We start from the raw sequence: 20400 nt of genomic DNA, 5'->3' as shown, positions 1-20400 counted from the left end.
TTTGGCACAAAACATTTAAAGACATTGGCATGAAACATTTGAAGACTTTGGTACAAATCATTAAAATACTTATCATTTTCATACTTGAAAACAAAAATGAAACAAACTATTGAAATATCATTGTACATATATTAAGAGACCCTATCAAAATTATGAGATTAGAGAAAACAAGAAAAAGATACAAACAACCAAAAGAATCATGTGCTTACATTAAAAGACCCTATCAAATTGTGAAAATTTAAAACATTTGATTTGGTACAAATCACTACAATACTTTGATACAAATCATTTTGGTACTTGAAACAGAAAATGAAACAAATGATTGAAAGATCATTTGCATATATTAAGACCCTATCAAAATTACAAGATTTGGGAAGACAAGAAAAATATACAAACAACCAAAAGAATCATATGCATACATTAAAAGACACTATCAAAATTTGGATATTTAAAACATGTTAGGAGAAGGCATACAAATTGAGCCTTTTAAGACCTTTCAGAAAAACACTTGAATATCCTCATTTTGGCCCCTTGTGTGTGCGTGGGGGTTGGGGTGGGGGGGAAGGTGTTGGATTGAATTTTGGTTGTTGCCAAAGTTGTTCAATATAAATATTGGAATCAATTGACAAGACCAAAACGTTTTATTCTTAGTGATAGACAAAACAAAACATTTCTAATTTGACCTTGGCCAAAGCATCATTCACATAACCATAAGTAACAATTTTGTACCATATGTACAAAAGTTTTTGTTTTGATGGTTTTTCCAATTTGATTCATTATTCTTACATTTGCTTCGACAAGTATGAACAAAATAGTGGTAACTTGGACTAAATATCTACTGTTCAATGACGAGTATTAGGGTTTGCAGCCAATTATGGTGCATTAACCACTAATTTAGTCTCCTTAAAACAGTCCCCCCAAAGCGAATAATGCTACCTTACTTTCAACAATAGGACAAATGCACACCAATCATCTATAAACAGAAGTTTTGTGTTTGTGCATCCTTAATCCCTTCTTTCCCGCCAGCCATCCTTCAGCCCTCTCATCACCCACTACTTCCCACATCCCTTCTACACAGCATCATTAGTTCATGGAGCCAGTAGGACTGTTGCCCCTGCTGTCCACAGCCCCTACACAATTGGCTGACCTGATTTCTAGCCATTCTAGAGCCATGTTATCAGTCTACAGATACTGCCTTGCTAGTAGTGGACTCTTCACAGCCACGCAACCTGTACTCCAGCTGGAGACCTGACTATCACTTCTTCAGCATCAGAGCTTTTGCCTTCTAGTGGCCACCCTACTGTCTACAACCTCCTGCAGCCAGTCGACATCACCCCAGCTGCTGCATTTTGCTGCCACAGCTGCATTTCAGCCCCAGGCAGGCCAGCCTGCTGCCATCTCTGTGAGAGTGCACAATGGAAGAAGGAACTCGAACATAGAGAAAGCGAGAGATAATCTGCAAGAGAGAAGAAGAAAAGAAACCTGCACTGAACAAGGAACAAATGCTGAATACAGGAGGACTGATCAGTCCCTACACACAGCCCATAGCATCAGTGAGGGCACCAAATCAGGCTGATGATGACGGCAGCACCGATGACGGAGTAAGAGTGTGCACCTGCCAAGGAAGGAGGGAAAATGATAATCTAACTGACTACCAAGTGGGAAATGGCTATAAATAGCCAAAAATCCCAAAAACTGGCCAACCTGAAATTTGGGGCCAAAAATATGTCCGACCAGCATTTAATGCCAGCAAAAATGACATAAATGCTCAGAAAAATCCCAAAAAGGGTGGACAATGTCCGGCAAGTGAGGCAAGCTGAAGAATGCAAAAACTACCCCGAGAAATGCACATAAAATCCCGACTGGAGGAGAAAATGTACTGAAATGCAATAAACTGAGTGATCTAGAATGAGCTACCTCCTCCATCAAAACAAGTGATAGACAGGTCAGAGCTCCTAAAGTCCTCATCTGGCTCAGAATGAGGCTCACAGGTAGGAGATGACAAGGCATGATAAACATGACTGCTAACAATCTCAAATTGCTGCAGATCTTTGTTTTCTGCACCACATTATGAAAACAGTCTTGTTCCCATGTTATGAAAACAGGCAGATCTACCACATTTTGGGATCCTTCAAGTACAGCGCACTCTTAACACCCACTTCTGCCACCTTTGCCCCTGTCCTAGAGACATGATTCAAGCCCTCTCATTGTATCATCTTCATACTCACATTATTCATTAGCATTCAGTGTTCTACAAATTGCATTCTCCGTGTTGTTGTACACTTTGCATTTTTTGTGTTACCATTCCATTTATTTACATGGGATCAAAGCAAAGGTGCTCCTCTACTTTGAGAAGAACAAAGTTTGACCTTCCTAAACACGAGAACACCTTCTAAGATGTCTTCCACATTGTCACAAAAGCATTCTCAATTTCTCACTCAAAGCCTACTATGACATCGGTTGAAATGGATTGGTATTCTCAATTGACCCCTCATAGCCTATGACACCAGCTATGAGGATTGGTACTCTCAATCCAAAATGTATATGCTCATGTGTGAGGTATACGAGCTGGTCTTGAGCCACAAGTTTAGGAAAGATCAAGTTGAGTGAGCTCCTACACTCTTCATCCACCTCGCACAACACCTTCAACATACAAGCCCACCAACCACATCAACAACTTGGGAGGACCATGCACGACAATCGAAGATCAATGTTAGTGTGGATCACAAACCCCCAATCAAAAGGGGACAAACTAATTTGGGAAACATGAGCCATCCAATGTCAATCGTTTCACCAAACACAATGCAAGGTATGTACGATACAACTTTTGCAAGTTTTTATTTCATTCCTCCTCTTCAAATACACATAATGGGTGAAAGTTGTCATGAAGATTAAAACCCATATCAATATCTAAACACGAGGTGATTGGGAAAGAGAAGTCAAGTAGCACCTATGTTTCTCATGCTTATTCTAATAAATTTTCTCTTGACGCTTCGTCTTCATCCACTCAAAATCAAACTTCACAATTTCAATGCCCACCCAACTCACCTATTACACAACATCATTTGCTTCTCCTACATTCACAGTGGCGAGAGACAAAGGTATCCTTCTCTTTCTTGGCCATTGAACTGATGCATCCATGCCTTTGTATCATCATCCTTTTGCATCCCAATGACCGTGCTTGTAAAAAGGCACTTTGACAAGTGGACAATTCCCCTATGAGTACTCAATGTTGAGCTAAGAAATGCATTCCATGCTAATTAGACACTTAAACAGTCCCAAAACAAGGTTAATTTAATGAAAACCCTAAAAATGGGAAGTGGTTTGCGAGAGGTCGCCGAAACCATAATTTGGGAGAGTCCATCCTCGTCTATAAAAGCCATCAATCCACACATGTAGACTGTCCAACCCTAGTGACTGCTACCACACCTTCCTCTGCATCTAGCGCTCCATCAGTGTTAATGATAGGTTTCTCACCCTCCTCTACATGTGATTGGAGCTGCCTGACATTGGCAACTGCATCTACGGCTTGTGTTTGGTATCCTCTACATCAGGCAACAATTTCCTCCATCTGGCGAAAGCTCCTCCACATCAAGCGACACCTGCCGACCTTCTTCAACACTTGTCTTGCTTGTGTTTGGTGCTCTAAGCCTTCCTGACACTTGCGTTTGCTGCATCCTCTTCATCCTGCACTCCGTTTGGTGGTCGGATTTGGGATCCATCTCCGATGAATGTCACTCTCCAACACACTTCTCTACCCTTGGACACACTATATACTCTTACATTCATTTACACTATTCATTCACTTAAAAGTTGTGAACAATGGAACAAGAATCAAGATGCATAATAAGTGGGATCAAGATACAATGATACATGTAACTATGTCATGTGAATAATCTGTCAAAACTCCAAAGTCCAGTGAGGCTATAAGTATCAACATCAATGAACAACTGGCAACTATAGTCTAGACTCTACACTGCTAAACTAACTTGTGTTTATCACGACACATGACTTATCCAAACTCTGAGGATATATGCACCATCTCCTCATCTGACTCCGAGAACCCTGATCGAGATGTTAATGAAGCAGCCTCAGCCTCATCCTCCGACTCTGACTCTAACTCTACTTGTGATGCACAACCACGTGTGGCCCTCATTCCAACCCTCCTAAGTGCACGAGTCCCATGCACCGATGTCGATAGCTTCTCATAGAGAGTATGGAGTAGATATCTCACTCCTCCTATGGTATCTACGGAATCTCACACACCTTCTCTATATCAATCTTGTTAGCATTAACCTGTAAAGGTGAACGAGACAAAGATATATCATATGAGAGGAGATTCAACATGTTCAATGTTCATACATATCACAATTTACAATCCAACTTCCAAGCAAATTAGCAATGTCAAGTGTCAAGGACTCAAGGTTAAAAAGTTAATTATACATAATATTAATCATTACCAATTTACCTATGAAGGCTCAAGGGACAGAGCCGTCCTCTCAACAAGCTGGAGATTGCAACAACAAAACACTAAACGCTCCAGCTGGGCAATTGTGAGCTTGTTTTTTTTCTTTGTGTGAAAGAGGATCCATATGCTCCAATTCTTCTCAGTAGGCTCTGAACTACAATCTTGCCAAAGGACTCAAATGGCAATGCGTTTCTATTCAAATTTAAGAGATTGAGATTAAGTAATTGACAATTGCTAATATGCAAGCCACAAAATCAACATTTGAGTGGGCAATAGATTATAAAACATGTTACCTAGATTGAATAATGCATTAGATAATCAAGATTCAAAATATAAAAGTCACCAATCACATACCAAAGTAGAAGCACAGTTGTCGTAATTCTCTCATCAAGAGACAGGCTAAAGCTGTCTCTCTCAAAGCCTAGTTCTGGGTCAACCAAAATGAGGAGAATGATTACAAAATGCCAGTAAATCATCCTCTACTCTCCTCATCATATCTATATCATCCCCTATGAGATGCCTCATGTACTCCATGAAACCCACTTTTAACTCCTCGCTAATGTACTGCTCTCCGTTGCGCCAAAGGAAATGTAAGATATGTGTAACAGCATAGATTGGTTTATGAAACCAATCTCATTGTACATTCCACACTACACGAATCTCATCAACCCTTCAAAGCAAAGGATAATGGATCATAGATCAAATAAGTTAAAAACTTAGAAGTTTGAATAATGATCAATCATCAAGGAGTCGTTAATACCAAATAATTACACGTGTAAAAGTTAAACAAAAACGTATTTATCTTGGGACAAAAAGTTGTTGCAAAGCAAAACCTTGTCAATTTTATCCATATATTTATATAGAAGCCCCAAAGTACTCCCCTCCATATCAGTGATACGCAATACAGTATAAATAGAAGTGAGGCTTTTCACCGATGCCTCTGTCTCAACCCACCAACTCTCATTTAAAATATTGCATCTAAAAGCAAGCGCCTTTGGAGACTCTCTCTCACTCCATGTGAGTCAGTCCTAGCATGCAATGGTCTGTATCAAATTTCAACGGACTCGTATCAATCTGTCCAATACAATAAACATATAAGCAAATCTAGTAATAGAGGGTTTCAATAGCTCAAGTGTGCTACTAACTCAAAACATACTTGTGATGGATGGCCTTTTCTTCACAAATCTTACCATGCTTGTTGCCGTCTTGAAAATGTCATCCACCTAAGATATTTACCCAACATCTTCAATAAGCAAGTCAAGGCAATGGAATGCACATGGAGTCCATACCATATTAGGAAACTCCTCCTCAAGCATACGCCTCATAGACATACAATTGCTTTTATTATCTGTCACCATTTGCACCACATTTTGGACTCCTACTTCTATGATGATCTGTTGCATGTGCTCCCAAATAAAAGCTCTTGTGATGGTAAGACCTGAGGTAGAGACATCGATAGCCTTAATAAACACAATGGCTTTACATGAAGACACCAAAACATTGTAAAACATTCCTTCGATGCATGTCTAACCATCCATTGCATAATATTGTACATCCATATTTCACCCATGTCTCCTTCAAGCGCTCCAATTGAGCCTCTATGGATGCTTTCTCCTTTCGAAGCTTCCGTATGCGTAATGCATCTGTAGATGGGCCTTCCCACTCACACCCTATGCAGCTTACTGCCCTGATTGTTTTCTTACATTAATGTGTAGTAGCTACATTGAAAGGGATAGCACACCGAATAAATAAGCATGTGAGTCTCCTAGTTGCATTTACAATTGTCTGCCTCTGAAGTCCTGCATAGACACTTGCACCATACAAGGAGCCCTTTAGTCTAACACCACTAGAAAATGGCAATGAGGTCTTTTTTGCACTTCGACCTGATACAAATATGGATGCACTTCTTTTTTACGAACCACTAGCACCTCCAATTCGTCTAGCGCCACTAGGCCCACTAGTCTTTCTTTGCTCCACTTGTGCTTCATTAGCCGGATGTAGTATTGAATGAGAAGATTCATTCTCTTCTAGCTCAATACCCATACACTTTCGGCGCCAAAGATGGAGACTTACTGTTACTTCTATCAGCACATTTGTGCAAGGCTTGATATCTTTGTTGGGACTGCATGCTAAGTGGTCTTTCACGCGCGTTACGCTCTCCGATTTCTCCAATCCACAATGATTACACCGCTACTTCTTTGATCCACCGGAGCCCTCATATTCCTTGATTGAAGTGAGGTGCCAAGAACGAAAAAGGACGCGCATTAGACTCCCTGATTTCTCCAATCCACAGTAGTTGCACCGCCACTTCTTTGATCCATCAGAGCTCTCATATCCTTTGATTGGAGTGACGTACCTCCAATATGAAACAGGTGCCATGATATGATGATTAGCCTTTAGGTAATGGATTATGGCAAGAATAAGAAAAAAAGAAGAAGAGAAAGAGAAAGAGAAAGAAGAAGGAGACGAAGACGAACACGAAGAGAAAGAAGAAGAATAAGACAAAGAAGAAGAACAAGAATAAGAATAAGAGGAGAAAAAGCAAGAAGAGAAAGAAGAAGAAGAGGAAGAGAAGGATAATAATAATAATAATAATGGACCTCACCATCCCTTCTCATTCTCTCACCTTCTACTCAATCGATCACAAACCATCTCTCACTTAAACCAACCAACCAAAAAAAAAAACCCAAAGTTCATTATAGTTTCATCCGCCGATGACCACCCTTGGTCCAATGATCGAAGTTCATTGTAGTTCTATCACCTTTGACACTCGTAGGTCCACCAGCGGGTATGTCTTTACAGTTACTGGTGGGGCTGTTTCTTGGTGTTCTAGGTTGTAGAACATTGTGCACTGAGTACCACTGAAGCTGAATATATATCAACTACTGAAGCTTCTAAGGAAGCTATATGGTTAAGTAGACTTGCAAATGATCTTGGCATGTCTATGGGTACTATAGTTTTGGGATGTGATAGCCAGAGTGTGGTGTATTTGGCTAAGAATGCCATGTATCATTCACGCACAAAGCATATAGATGTGCACTATCACTTCATTAGACAGATTCTGGAAGATGGTCGAATCACATTGACCAAGATTAAAACACAAGATAACCCTGCAAATGTTCTCACGAGCACTGCATTCGACTAGTGGGAGTTGGTTAGCTAGAGGCTCATATCGGACCTTTAAGTGGGAGGCTGTTGGGATATAAAGGCCCGGTAACCTCTGTATATAGTACACGCACATTGTACATGTGAATGCACCCTTTACGTGCCCAAGTATAAATACATTATATTCTTTGTGTACCAACACATTGTTGGTATACTCCAAGTCACCTGCCATGTTTGCATCATGATAACCCTGCAAGCTAAGTGCACCCTGCCCATAGCAAATACTTTTTCTTTGTGTACCCTTAGGGTATCGAAGAATACACTTGATAGCTTCCCAATGTGCTTTGCCACAATTTGACATAAACCTCCTAACAACTCCCACTGCATGAGCAATGTCTGGAAGAGTAGCAACCATAGCATACATAAGAGAGCCACAAGCTGATGCATAAGGAACTCCCTTCATAGCATTTGCTTCTACATCATCTTTCGTGCTGTTGGCTTTACTAAGCTTGAGATAAGGAGATAAGGGTAACCCAAAAGGCTTAGCTTCAACCATGTTAAATCTGTCCAATACCTTTCCAATGTACTTTTCTTGAGATAAAAACAGTAATTTCTGCATTCTATCTCTACGAATCCTTCCCCAAATCTTTCACGGAGAAAGCTGATTTCAGCTGATTTTTGAGAGCATCTAAGCTAGTCTTTCTTTTTCCAGCTAACAACATATCATCCACATACAAAACAAGTATGATGGGGCTGCCATCTGTATCCTTTTTCATGTACAAGCAATGATCTACATAGCTGCGTGTAAACTCATGAGATAGCATAAAGTATCAAACTTTTTGTACCACTACCATGGTGCTTGCTTCAGCCCATACAGGCTACATTTTAGCTTACACACCATCTGCTCTTTTCCAAGAACTACAAAGCCCTCCGGCTATTTCATGTAGATTTCCTCATCAATGTCACTATGCAAGAAAGTTGTTTTTACATCCATTTGATACAGTGGTAAGAGCAAAAAGCACACGTAAAGTGGTCATCTTCATAATAGGTGAGAAGACCTCTTGGAAGTCAATCCCTTCCTTTTGTGCATACCCTTTCGCAACTAGCCTTGCCTTGTACTTGGGTTTCCCTTCAACCGTTTTGACTTTGTACACCCATTTGTTTCGAAGTGGCTTCCTTCCCTTGGGCAATGACACAAGATCCCAAGTATCATTTGCATATAGAGATTTAATCTCTTCTTGCATAGCTAGCTCCCACTTATTGCTGAACTCACACGACTTGGCCTCTTTGTATGTAAGAGGCTCACCCTCATCTATAAGCATCACATAATGCAAGGAGGGGTCAAACCTATGTGGTTGCCTTTTTACGCGTGTAGACCTGCGTACCCAATGATCAACGTTTTCAGGAATTGGGTCTACATCTGGAGGTATATTATTTTCAGCATTTATTGGCTACTGTAAACCATTTTCAGCATGCTGTTCACACTGTACAACACCTTCATTTTCATTTCCAGCACCTGCATTTTCATAATCAACAAGCCTATCTTGCTATCCATGACCTCCTTGTGCTTCTATTGGCTGTCCATCATCATCTGGCTCAAAAATAACAGGCTGGTCATCAGTTTCAGCCTGTGATACAACACCATGAGGTTCATTTTCTGCAGTAATAGGTGGAACTCTAAAACTTCACCTTTTTCAGATCTTCATTAGAGGCTAAAGTGGCTTTCAACAATTTTGCCTTATTGAACACAACATTACGGCTGCGAATAATTTTCTTGGACTGAGGTAACCACACTCTATAGCCAAATTCACCCTCATCACTATAGCCCATGAAGATGCCTTTGGTGGATTTTGGGTCAAGTTTGTTCCTCAGCTCATCCCTAACATGCACAAAAGCATCACAACCAAATATGCGTAAATGGTCATATAAGGCTGATTGCCATACCAAACCTCCTCAAGGATGCCATTATTTAAGGACCTATTTGGAGAGCGGTTGCAAATGTGAACCGCGGTTTTCAATGCCTCTCCCCAAAATGCATGAGGGAGATTAGCAATGGACAGCATGCACCGCACTCTTTCACATAAAATCCTGTTATACAACCACCCCATTTGAAAAAGGGCTGTAAGGGGCTGTAAGCTCCCTCTTAATACCATGCAAGTCACAAAAGGACTTGAATTCAGTCGATGTGAACTCACCCCCATTATCAGTTCTCAAGCATTTCAGCTTTCTACCTGTTTGAGTGGTCACAAATGCATGAAAAGTTTTTAAAAAAACAAGCACTTCACTTTTCTTTTTCAATAAGTACACCCAAATCTTCTTGGAACAATCATCAATAAAGGAGATAAAATATGCAGCACCACCCAATGATTTCACGGGCATACTACATACATCAGAATGCACTAAGTCCAAGACATTGGACTTACGAGAGACACCAGAGTAAAAGGAATTTTTTATTTGCTTTCCAAACTAACACTCATTACAAAAATCAACTTTAGAGCCTTTTCCATAAACCCTCTTCAAAGAGGTAAGGACATCAAGTCTTTTTTGGCTCATATGGCCCAATCTCTTATGCCATAACTCCAAGTGGCTGCAAAATCAAACTCCAAGCACAAAGTATACGATGTGCTTAGTGTTTCTTTGTTTTACGGCCAATGGACACTATGAGTGGAAATAGATTAACTTAACTTATGCCGTTGACAAGTCAAAACCAATCAAATAACCTACAGGCGGCAATTGCTATATAGACATCGCCATTTTTGAAAGGAAAAAGAAGAGCCTGCATTTGGTCATTTTTTCCCGGATGCATGGAGCCATACGACGGGAAACCGTCATGAGCGGTTCCGGATTGGCGGTCAGACAGGAAACTGATTGGTCTACCATAACCGAAATAAGACTCTCAAAAAGTTATTTCAACAAACCTGCAAGAAACTTGCCATTCAAGGCTTTACAGTGCAAGCAATACGAAGTGCCCTTCTTAGTTCCTTTTGCAATCAGCATGGAATCCTTTTTTACTTTCCACAAACCACCACCAAACAGTGTGGTATAGCCATACATGTCAAGCTGACCAACAGATAGTAAACTCTTTTTAATGCCAGGCACATATCTGACATCTTTCAACACAAGCTCTTGTCCATTGTCTAAAGACAAGTATACAATGCCAATCCCATCAATGCTGCAAGCATGGTTATTTCCAAGATACACCTTTCCATAACTGCCTACATTGAACATAGCAAAACACTCCAAGCAAGGAGTCACATGGAAAGAGGCACCAGAGTCTACAATCCAAGTCTGAGTGATGCCATCATCAATTGACAAGAGTGCATCAATCACATCAACCTTGGTAATCTGCATATCCCGCATGTGACATACAAGGGCATCATAATCAATTGCACATAATACATCAACCTCTATATCTAAAAGCTCTTCTATGACCACGCTAGAGGCCACATCGGCTTTCTCTTTGCCTTTGGTTGTCTCTGATGCATCTGTCTTTTCTTCCTTCTTTTTATCTCTTGCATTCTTCTTTCTCTATTGTTCCTTCTTGTAATACCTGCAATCAAGTTTCTTGTGGCCCTTCCAACCACAGTGATAGCAAGTAATGTCACTCTTTTTCTTTCCTTTGCTCTTGCTCCTGTTTCTCTACCCTGCATTTGCATTTTTCTTTTCAGCCCTGCCTCTTACATTGTAAGCTAAGTTATTGCCTTCTCCACTAGACATACGTCTAATTTCTTCATTCAAGATAGAAACCCTCATTCCATCATATGAGAGATTGGGATTATTGCTTAGTGAAACCACCAAGGTCTCCCAAGAGTCGGGCAGTGTCATGATCAAAAAGATCACCCTCAACTTGTCATCAAAGTCCAAATTTGCATCTTTGAGCTGATTTAGAATCCCTGTAAATGCACTCAAGTGCTCAGCCACAAGCTTTGACTCATCCAATCGCATATTCACCAACTTGCGCATTAAATGCACCTGATTAACAAGTGTGGTAATCTCATAAGTAGTTTTTAGCTTCTCCCATATTGCATAACCTGTGTCTAAACCCTTAATGTCTATCAGAATGTCATCAGTGACACCCATCTTTATGTAAGCCACAGCCTTTTTATTCACTCTGGCCCAATCTGCATCAGACATTAGTACAGGTTTATCTTCCTGCAAAGCATCCTCACAATCCATGAGAAACAAAATGCCTTGCATACGATCTTTCCAAAGGTCAAAGCCATGACCATCAAACCGTTTGATGGAGATCAAACTCTTAATGTCTGAACTGGAAGAAGTTGCAGTCATTTTATCACGAACACAAAAGTGAATGCACTAATCTGCCAAAGCACAAGTTGTACCAGCAACATGCATTGCTATTCTTTCTCAACCAAAAGTGAATTTCTATTGTTTGTACATGAAACAGCCAACAAACGGGCAAAAGATGCAAAAATTTACCAATTCTTTGCAAATCCCCAAAATTTTAAGTCCAAAATTGAATAAATGTCAACCAATCTGATCCACCTGAGCAAAACTTTGCCAATACATGAAAAGCCCCAAGCTTTTGGGATCCAATGTCAAGAAATTTTGCTCAAAGGGGTAAAATTTTGACTACTTTGGCAAAATCCCCAAATTAATTTGGGTCACCGCTCGCAATGTCTGTAATTCCTGAGTCGATAGTCACTCACAGGCATGAATTATGTCAAATCTGGGAAAAGCCCTAAATTTCTTACTCGAATCCTCACAAATCTGTGATATGTGCTTCTGGCGTGTAAACTCCCGTCAATGGCAAGTGGTAATGAGGAGATTAGAGAAATTTTTTATTTTTAAACCAAAGGAACTGACCCGCGGATTTTTTTTTTCGGGGGGAGGGGGGGGCTCTCCGTTGACCCTCCAGGCAGGTCGCGTAGCCTGTCTGCCGACGACTGGTCGTCACTGTTTGCCCAATGCCGCATCGGCTACTACCTAGTCCCTTCCACGTGCCACTGCTCATTGTTACCCGCAACCAACATGCCTGGTCACTTTGCCTGCACGCGTGATCTTTTGATGTCATGCCCACGTGCGCCCTACAGGTCGTCGTGACTCCCTACAGCGTGTGCCTGCTGGCGCTACCTATTCCACGCTATGACTCTATCGAGTGCGCCTATTGTCCCATTGACCGATCAGCTGCAGCAAAACTGCAAGCCCAACAGTCGTCACCTGAATCTTGGGAAGCGTGCAAAGTCTTGGCTCTGATACCAGTTGTTGAAACTGGAGGGACACAGCTGAGAGAGATGGAGATGGAGCAAGAGTGAGCATATAAGCATATAAGTGTGACGGCTGGAGAGAGTGTGAGCAGAGTGAAAGTACGAATCGATAAGAGTATACCAACACAAAGAATAAAATGTACTTATACTTGGGCACGTAAAGGGTGAGTTTACATGTACAATGTGCGTGTACTATACACAAAGATTACCGGGCCTTTATATCCCAACATATTACAGCATGATTCCAAATGATTTAAGCTATCTTTGTAATCATCTTTGTAATTTGTTCCCAATTCAGCTTTGAGGACAAAGCTCTTTTAGGCCGGGATGGCTTGTAATAAAGCATAAATCACCTTAGTCTAGACTAGGCTAAGGTTAAGTATAAAAGGTGGAGATGTAACATGTGAGGGTTTTTTTTTTTTTTGCCATTTTAAGCAATACATGCTTTGAGGTTCCTTCCTCCCACCATCTAAGAGGGTGCATGCTCTTAGCCACCAAGATATAGGGTGCATACCATGTCCCACCTTGACATGAGATGAGTATTCATGTTGCAACTTACATCTATGATTCTCAACCTTCCATGGCAATACTATTTCATGCCTAACTACCTTGGCTATGGCTTCCTTGGAAACATGGTATATTCCTTGTATTTCTTTGCAAGTATGATGTAATTCATAATTTTCCAGTTATTTGACTTACTGTGAGAACTAGTATATTACACGAGCTGCATTTTCAGTCCCTATTGATAGTTAGGGTTGCTAGGAAACATGTTTCCTATGTGTAGGAAACATAGGAAATGGGCAAGCATTTCAAAAATGTAGAAATTGTCAGAATTAATCTTCAAGTTTACAAATTCTCAATTGGCCCATTTTTAAGACAAATCAAATTATGCTTTTTGGGTCAAGTCAAATCATGCATTATAGCCTATTATATTCATGAAATTTGGAAACTGTATAATGAATCATGGTTTACAATGTACCATGTACGTTTTATGTAAATTGTTGGTATGTTGATCGTTCACTTAGATTTTGTATACAATGTTGAATCATGTTCAGCATGTATCTTGTTGTGGCCCATGGGACTTGAAGTATAATTAAATGTACATAAAGTTTTAATAATTTTCATCTCAAATGAAACCTACTTCCTACATTTTAGGAAACTCGTATGAAACTTTGGAAAGCCATTTCATACCTCCCGTTTCTGAAACCCCTACCAACTATACTGATAGTGGACTCTTCTCAGCCAAGCAGTCTCTATTCCAACTGGCAACCTGATTATCATTGCATCTACATCAGTCCTAAGTCAACACCACCCCAGCTCTGCATTTTGCTGCCACAGCAACATTTCAGCCCCAAGCAGGCCACCCTGCTGATCACCCATCCCACTGCCATCTTGTGAGCTGCATTCACTGCCACCATCTTCATTCCTCATCATCAAATATATCCAAACTGCTGCTGTTGCGTTTTGGGATCCATTCGAGTATATTACACTTTAACCACCACTCCTTCAGCCACATCTAACCTAGTCCTAGAGTCATGGGGGTTTCAAGGCCCTCTGATTATATCATCTTCATACTGATTATTACTGATTATCATCCATTAGCCTTCACCATTCTACAAAATATGTTCTCCCTATTGTTGTATAATTTGAGCTTTCTGTGTTTGCCATACCATTTCTTTACATCTACTTTGGCATGAATCTCTCTCATATGATATACTTGGTTTATCACAATACTTATTACTATTTGCTAAAGTTGGAGCCTTATGGAAATCTTGATAAAGCTTGGGAATAAGCCACCTGTCTTTATGAACCTAGAGGGGTCATCTACAATGTAAAAAAAAAGGAGTTTTGCAAGCTTCAAGAGGTCTACAGATAGCTATTAAAGGTTTGGCGAGCAACCAGAAGTGCCACCTGCAAGCAAGTACCCACAGGGTATGATCTTTAGTCAGGCTGATATTCACAGTCCACTCAAAAGCTGGTGAAATTTACCTATTTTACTATCCTTGGTATTTTGAATCTTGTCCTTTTTGAAAGAAACTCCATGGCTTGTACAAATACATTTAGTTCATGCTCTTGATGAGATGTATCTTTCCTCTTCCATATTAAGAATATTCTCGCTCATTGGGGTTTAGGTTTGATGGTACTAACCACCTGAAGTAAAATTGCCACAAGGATGATGCATGTTGAGCTACTTGTTCAAGACCAATTTGCCCCAATTTAGCTATCTTAAACTCATATTGTATGTAACTCTTTCTCTATTTATCAACAATCCCTAAAGCTTGTAACACAAGATATCTCTAACTATCAATCTTTCTCTCTCTCTTCTCCGATACAAAGAGGCTGCAGAGGGGTTAGTTGTATTCCATGTGCATTAAAACCTCCCATCCCTTGGACACATAGGTAAGCCTAACCTGTTAGGGAGTATAATGTAGTTGAATATGCTATATTCCATGTGCATTTAGAACTCCCATCCTTTGGACACATAGGTAAGCTTGAGCTCTCCGGAGCATAATATAGTTCAATAACGTACTCCATCTTCTTTTATGAACTCGCCATCCTTTGGACATAAAATGCACTCGAGATCTTAAAACCTCCCCATCCCTTGGACACAAAAGGGCACCTAAGGACTAAAACTCATGTACTTATAGAGGTTGATTGAAATTAAATTTCTTGCAGTATTTTTGTGAGGTCAATGCCAAATAAGCTAATTAAGTTCTAGAAGATTGGATGACTACTTACAACTCACTAGAATACATTTCCTCATGGCCATATCATGGAATCTTCATGACAATTTATAGCAAAATTTTCACAATTTGTAAATGAGGTTTCATGTCCTTTCATACAACCACATGAAATGAGCCGCTGTCGGCATACATTAGATGAAGCCAAAATTTTGGTTCAAACAATAAATTCGCCTTCAACTTTGGGTACAAAGAAATAGGAATAGCCAAGGTAACAAAGAACAGCTACAATCAGATTTCCATCAAAAGAGGGAAATTTCACAACTAAGATCCAACCTTTGTAGTACAGTAGTAGAATAGAAAGGAGAATAAGGCTTATATTCACCATTTTTTTAAAATACCATAACAAGCTAAACCAAGGGTGTTAATGGTATGACAGCTTGGCAGCAGCATGCAACAGCCTAAACAGCCTTTCCGGCTTTCCAACAAAGCATTGGTGGACTTGAATAGCAAGGCAGCTGCTTCAACATCCAGGCAACTGCTTCAACAGCAAAGAAAGCAGCTGCCTTGAATAGCCAGGCGGTGCCCAATGGGCAGGCAGCAGGCTAGAACAGCTAGGCAACTGTAGCACAACAAGCAGTAGCTACCTGAAAACGCTGGACACTAGTGAATCGTTCATAATTGCAAAGTGCTAGTAGTGACCTGATAATGTTTGAAGATGTGAGCCGCTACTCCTCAGATCAACATTTAAAATGTGAGGCATCAGGTGCTGGTTCAGGTGGCATTGTGCTGCAAGGTGTCATTAGAAAGTGATTGCCAAAGCGACTTATACAAAGATCATACTTCTATTTGAAGAAATACTAGTGAGTGTCCTTTAATGCTATCTCACTTCGTCATAAAGCTCAACTATCCAAAGAGCAAGTTCATGTACTCCAACCACCACCCAAAGTCCTAAATGGATGAACTCACTAACAAATAGCCAACTGAATCTTCGTACTCACAAATCAAAATTTCAATCATATTTCTCCAAGAACCAGCTCTTAAATCTAGCCAAACTCTAGGGCATTAAAGGACAGCTAGCATGGAATTCAATTATCACGTTGGTGTAAGTATCTCAACCAGTTTAAAATCAGTGACAATAAAAAATAGCAAACAGAAAGCACCTTACCAAAAACATAAAATCAAGTGCAAACTAGACGCCTATTCTAGAATTTACAAAAAGGCATGCATTTTTTGTCACAGAAGCAAGGCCAAGGATACAATGCCCCGGCATGATCAGATATTATCAGCCTGCAGACAGATAATATGCTCCAACCAGAATGCTAGGAAAGACACAGATGCAAGCATGTGATGAAATGATGAAAGAAAGCTTACGGTGCCATCCAACGATAGGTTCCTGTTTCAGGTGTCATCCCTTCTGTCTGCACCTCAATTCTTGCAACTCCAAAATCAGCAATCTTAATGGACTTGTCAGCAATTAGAAGATTGTCGGACTTCAGATCTCGATGTATGACACCAAAACTGTGAAGATACTCCATCCCTCGAGCCACATCTAAAGCATGCCTTACAGCCAATCTCAAGGGTACCGTACGTTTCTTTGCAAGAGACATTCTCAAAGAGCCTCCCTTTGCATATTCTGTGACAATACACCAGACCATTGGCTTTCTACAAGCCCCAATAAACCGCACAACATTCTCATGCCTTAATGTTGCAAGCATGATCACTTCCTGTGCAAATTGCTGCTCCATAGCCTGAGCCCTCTCTATGTTATTTTCAGGCCTTTCCAATATCTTTACTGCAACATCTTCACCATTATAAGTCCCCCTGTACAGTCTACCGAAAGCTCCCTGAGCAAATGCTGGGCCCATACTAAGCCTGCGCAGATCAATAGTCCACTCGTCATAGCCTTCAAGACCCTCTGCAGGGTATGTATTATCCAAAAGAGCTTTAGAAAGTGCATCCTCTCCTAGAGAATTAGTGACAGTGCTTTTGTGCACAACGCTGTGGCCTGCAAAAGTCCTTGTTTTCGTCCTTAAGTCAGGATGCATGAGAATTGTTGTTCTGGAATTGTTGTTGGATCCAACACTGCTGCACACGGAGCCACCATTGTACATGGAACCACCATTGCTAGTTTGCTGACTATCCACTGACATGTCAGACGCCTCTCCCAGGCGATGATAGTCACCATCCGTGAAAATCTGAAAAGCTCCATCGTGTCCCGCCATGCTCACATACTGTGGCTACCAAACCCTAGAACATTCCAAGTTTAGGATGAAAGCATGAAGCAGGTAAGGAAGGTGCAAAACCTTGCGATGCTTCGCTGCAAGCCTTCTGAAAAGCGAGAAACCTGAGATCAAACCCTAAGCAACTCAGTCTGCCGAGGAAACTTGTGTCTCATCGAAAAACGACCGCATCAAAGAGCTGCGACGACACTGCAGAACTGCAGATGCTCTCTCTCTCTCTCTCTCTCTCTCTCTCTCTCTCTCTCTCTCTCTCTCTCTCTCTCTCTCTCTCTCTCTCTCTGTGGTTAACGGAAAGGAGAAAAAAGGGATCCTCCTCGATTGGAGACCTGGATGAGCTGAAATCTGCAGAGACCTTTTCAGGTGAGGTAAATTAACCAAAAAGGTCGATCTGCCATGGAGGTGCGAGGCCGGCTTTCGTCAAAGGAGCGACCGGCAGGCACTGGGAGGGCAGGAATATGCGATGGAGAGCTGCATCAGAAGACAAAAGACGAAGAAGAAGAAGAAGAAGAAAGGAAAATATATGATGGAAATGTGAGAGAGAGAGAGAGAGGGAGAGGGAGAGGAGGAGGGCGGTCGAGAGAGGGATGTGTTAGGCCAAACAGAAGAGATCACAGAAGGTTTACACTGTCAATGGGGTCCTGTGTGAGAGAGACCCCTCCCGGGGACCCCACCGGCCTCGCCACAGGCCTTTGGCCGGAGACAGGGCCCGTTCACACGCAAAACCACATCTCTCCACTAGACTTTTGTCGCTTGCCCATAGAAAATCCAAGTCCTTGCATAACAAGTTTTAGACGAATTCATGCGTGTGTGATTGACAATGGCATCATGAGCTCATGGGAGGGAGGGACAGCATACCTAGCTAGTTGCGATTGGAGGCACAGCGCCCCCAGCCCCACCCTTAAATGCATACCTAGCTAGGTGTAGTTGGGACAAGGGGTTATCAATCCAATATAGGTGTAATTGGGGGCAAGGGATGTCGCTCCAACCCTCAACCTCAATGACATATCTAACTCAGCACAATTGGGGCAAGGGATTACGAGTCCGAGGTAGCTGTAGCTGGGAGCAAGGGGACAAGTTGCCAGCCTTGAGGCAACCCCCTACCCACAACCGCACCTAATTGGGTATGCAGTGCATCCCGAGCAAAATCTCATGATGGTGAATGCTATAGGGAAAGACAATGGAAAAGAGCCCCTTTTTCCACATGGAAAAATGTCCAAAACTTTTTGTATTAGAGTTAGAGATGAGAGCAAATGGTTGGATATATCACCTAGTCATCAAGTGTTGAGTAATGTGAGAGGGACCACCCTATAGATATCACAATAAGTTTTTGACATCTTCTCACATGCAAAAGAGGGCACTTTTCTATATGTTAACCCTATAGTGCTCAACACCATGAGCTTCTACTAGGGAGGCACCATACCTAGCTAGGTCCAATGAAGGGTGGGGAACTACTAGCCCATCCTGTATTCCCCCACTCCCAACCACACCTAGCTACATATGCAATGGCTCTCAAGCAGAAGCTCAAAAGAAATATCATGCAGTGAGGCAAAATTCAATTCTTATACTAAATTGAAGGGGCACTTAGTAGTTATCATATTTGCAACTCCTTATCCTACCTACCAAATCAAGTCCTCATTGTAGAGACAAGAGTGCATGATGGCTACTACCCATTATTTAATTATTGACTCAACCAATGGGTCTCTTGAGCTTGAACCTTTGAATGGACTTCTTATAAAGAAGAGGTCAACTTGCATGCACAACAACAAAAGGGTGGAATTAGCTACCGAATCAAGTCATCATAGTATAGCTAAGAGCATGATGACAGCCATCACCCACTTCTCTATTCAATTAATTAAAATTCACTTGAATCAATATACAATTTCTAAGAGGCAACCATATTCATAAGAGCTAATGTTTAAGGTAAGTTGATTCAATAGAAGGTGTTAATGGACATGTTTTCAAATAAATGAATGGACACGTGTCTCTTTGCCCATACCCTACTACAAAAGGTATGCTCTATGAAGTTGTAAGGTCTATGAGATTTAAGATTGCTTTCTTACTTTTCATTTGCATCACGATTTAGCACTCCACTACAAAACCCAATTTTCAAATTTCATGGCCATTTAGCAAACTATTACAAGACTCACTTTGTTATCTATATTGCTATATTTTTTTTAGATATAGGTTTTGAAAGCTCGAAACCTCAAGAGGGCTTCCTGAACCTACCCCCTTCTCTCTTTTCCTAAGCCCCTCCCCTCTCTCTGAATCAAATCAAACATTTTTCAATTAACCTCTCTCTCTCTCTCTCTCTCTCTCTCTCTCTCTCTCTCTCTCTCTCTCTCTCTCTCTCTCTCTCTCTCTCTCTCTCTCTCTCTCTCTCTCTCTCTCTCTCTCTCTCTCTACCATTTTTTATTAAAACCCTCCCTCTCTCTCACGTGTAGTTTCTCTTTCTCTTTTCCCTCACCTTTTTTTAATTAAATCAAACGATTTACAAATGTCTCTTTAACCCTTTTTAAATCAAAACTTCTCTCTCTCTCTCTCTCTCTCTCTCTCTCTCTCTCTCTCTCTCTCTCTCTCTCTCTCTCTCTCTCTCTCTCTCTCTCTCTCTTCTCCCCCTCATTAATTAAATAGTTTAATTAATTTAAAATTCTCCCCCTTTTTTCCTCTTTAATCGAAGA

At 41.0% G+C, this 20400-nt stretch overlaps 1 protein-coding gene across 1 annotated transcript in view; it reads right to left on the bottom strand.

Annotated features, from left to right (window-relative positions):
• The window catches only part of LOC148023422 (serine/threonine-protein kinase STY13-like), a 33394-nt gene extending 15076 nt beyond the window's left edge, over positions 1 to 18318 (bottom strand). The window contains exon 1 of the mRNA XM_087696378.1: positions 16854 to 18318. Within this exon, the coding sequence (XP_087552504.1) occupies positions 16854 to 17704 (851 nt within the window). The 5' untranslated portion in view covers positions 17705 to 18318. The remainder of the gene's footprint in view (positions 1 to 16853) is intronic.
• Positions 18319 to 20400: the final 2082 nt, after the last annotated feature.

The sequence above is a fragment of the Lygodium microphyllum genome, chromosome 16, assembly GCF_053477565.2.
Source record: "Lygodium microphyllum isolate KBCC chromosome 16, Lygodium_microphyllum_v1.1.10, whole genome shotgun sequence".
Taxonomy (NCBI): domain Eukaryota; kingdom Viridiplantae; phylum Streptophyta; class Polypodiopsida; order Schizaeales; family Lygodiaceae; genus Lygodium; species Lygodium microphyllum.
The sequence above is the reverse complement of the archived record's forward strand: the minus strand, read 5'-3'. Positions and strand labels throughout refer to the sequence as shown.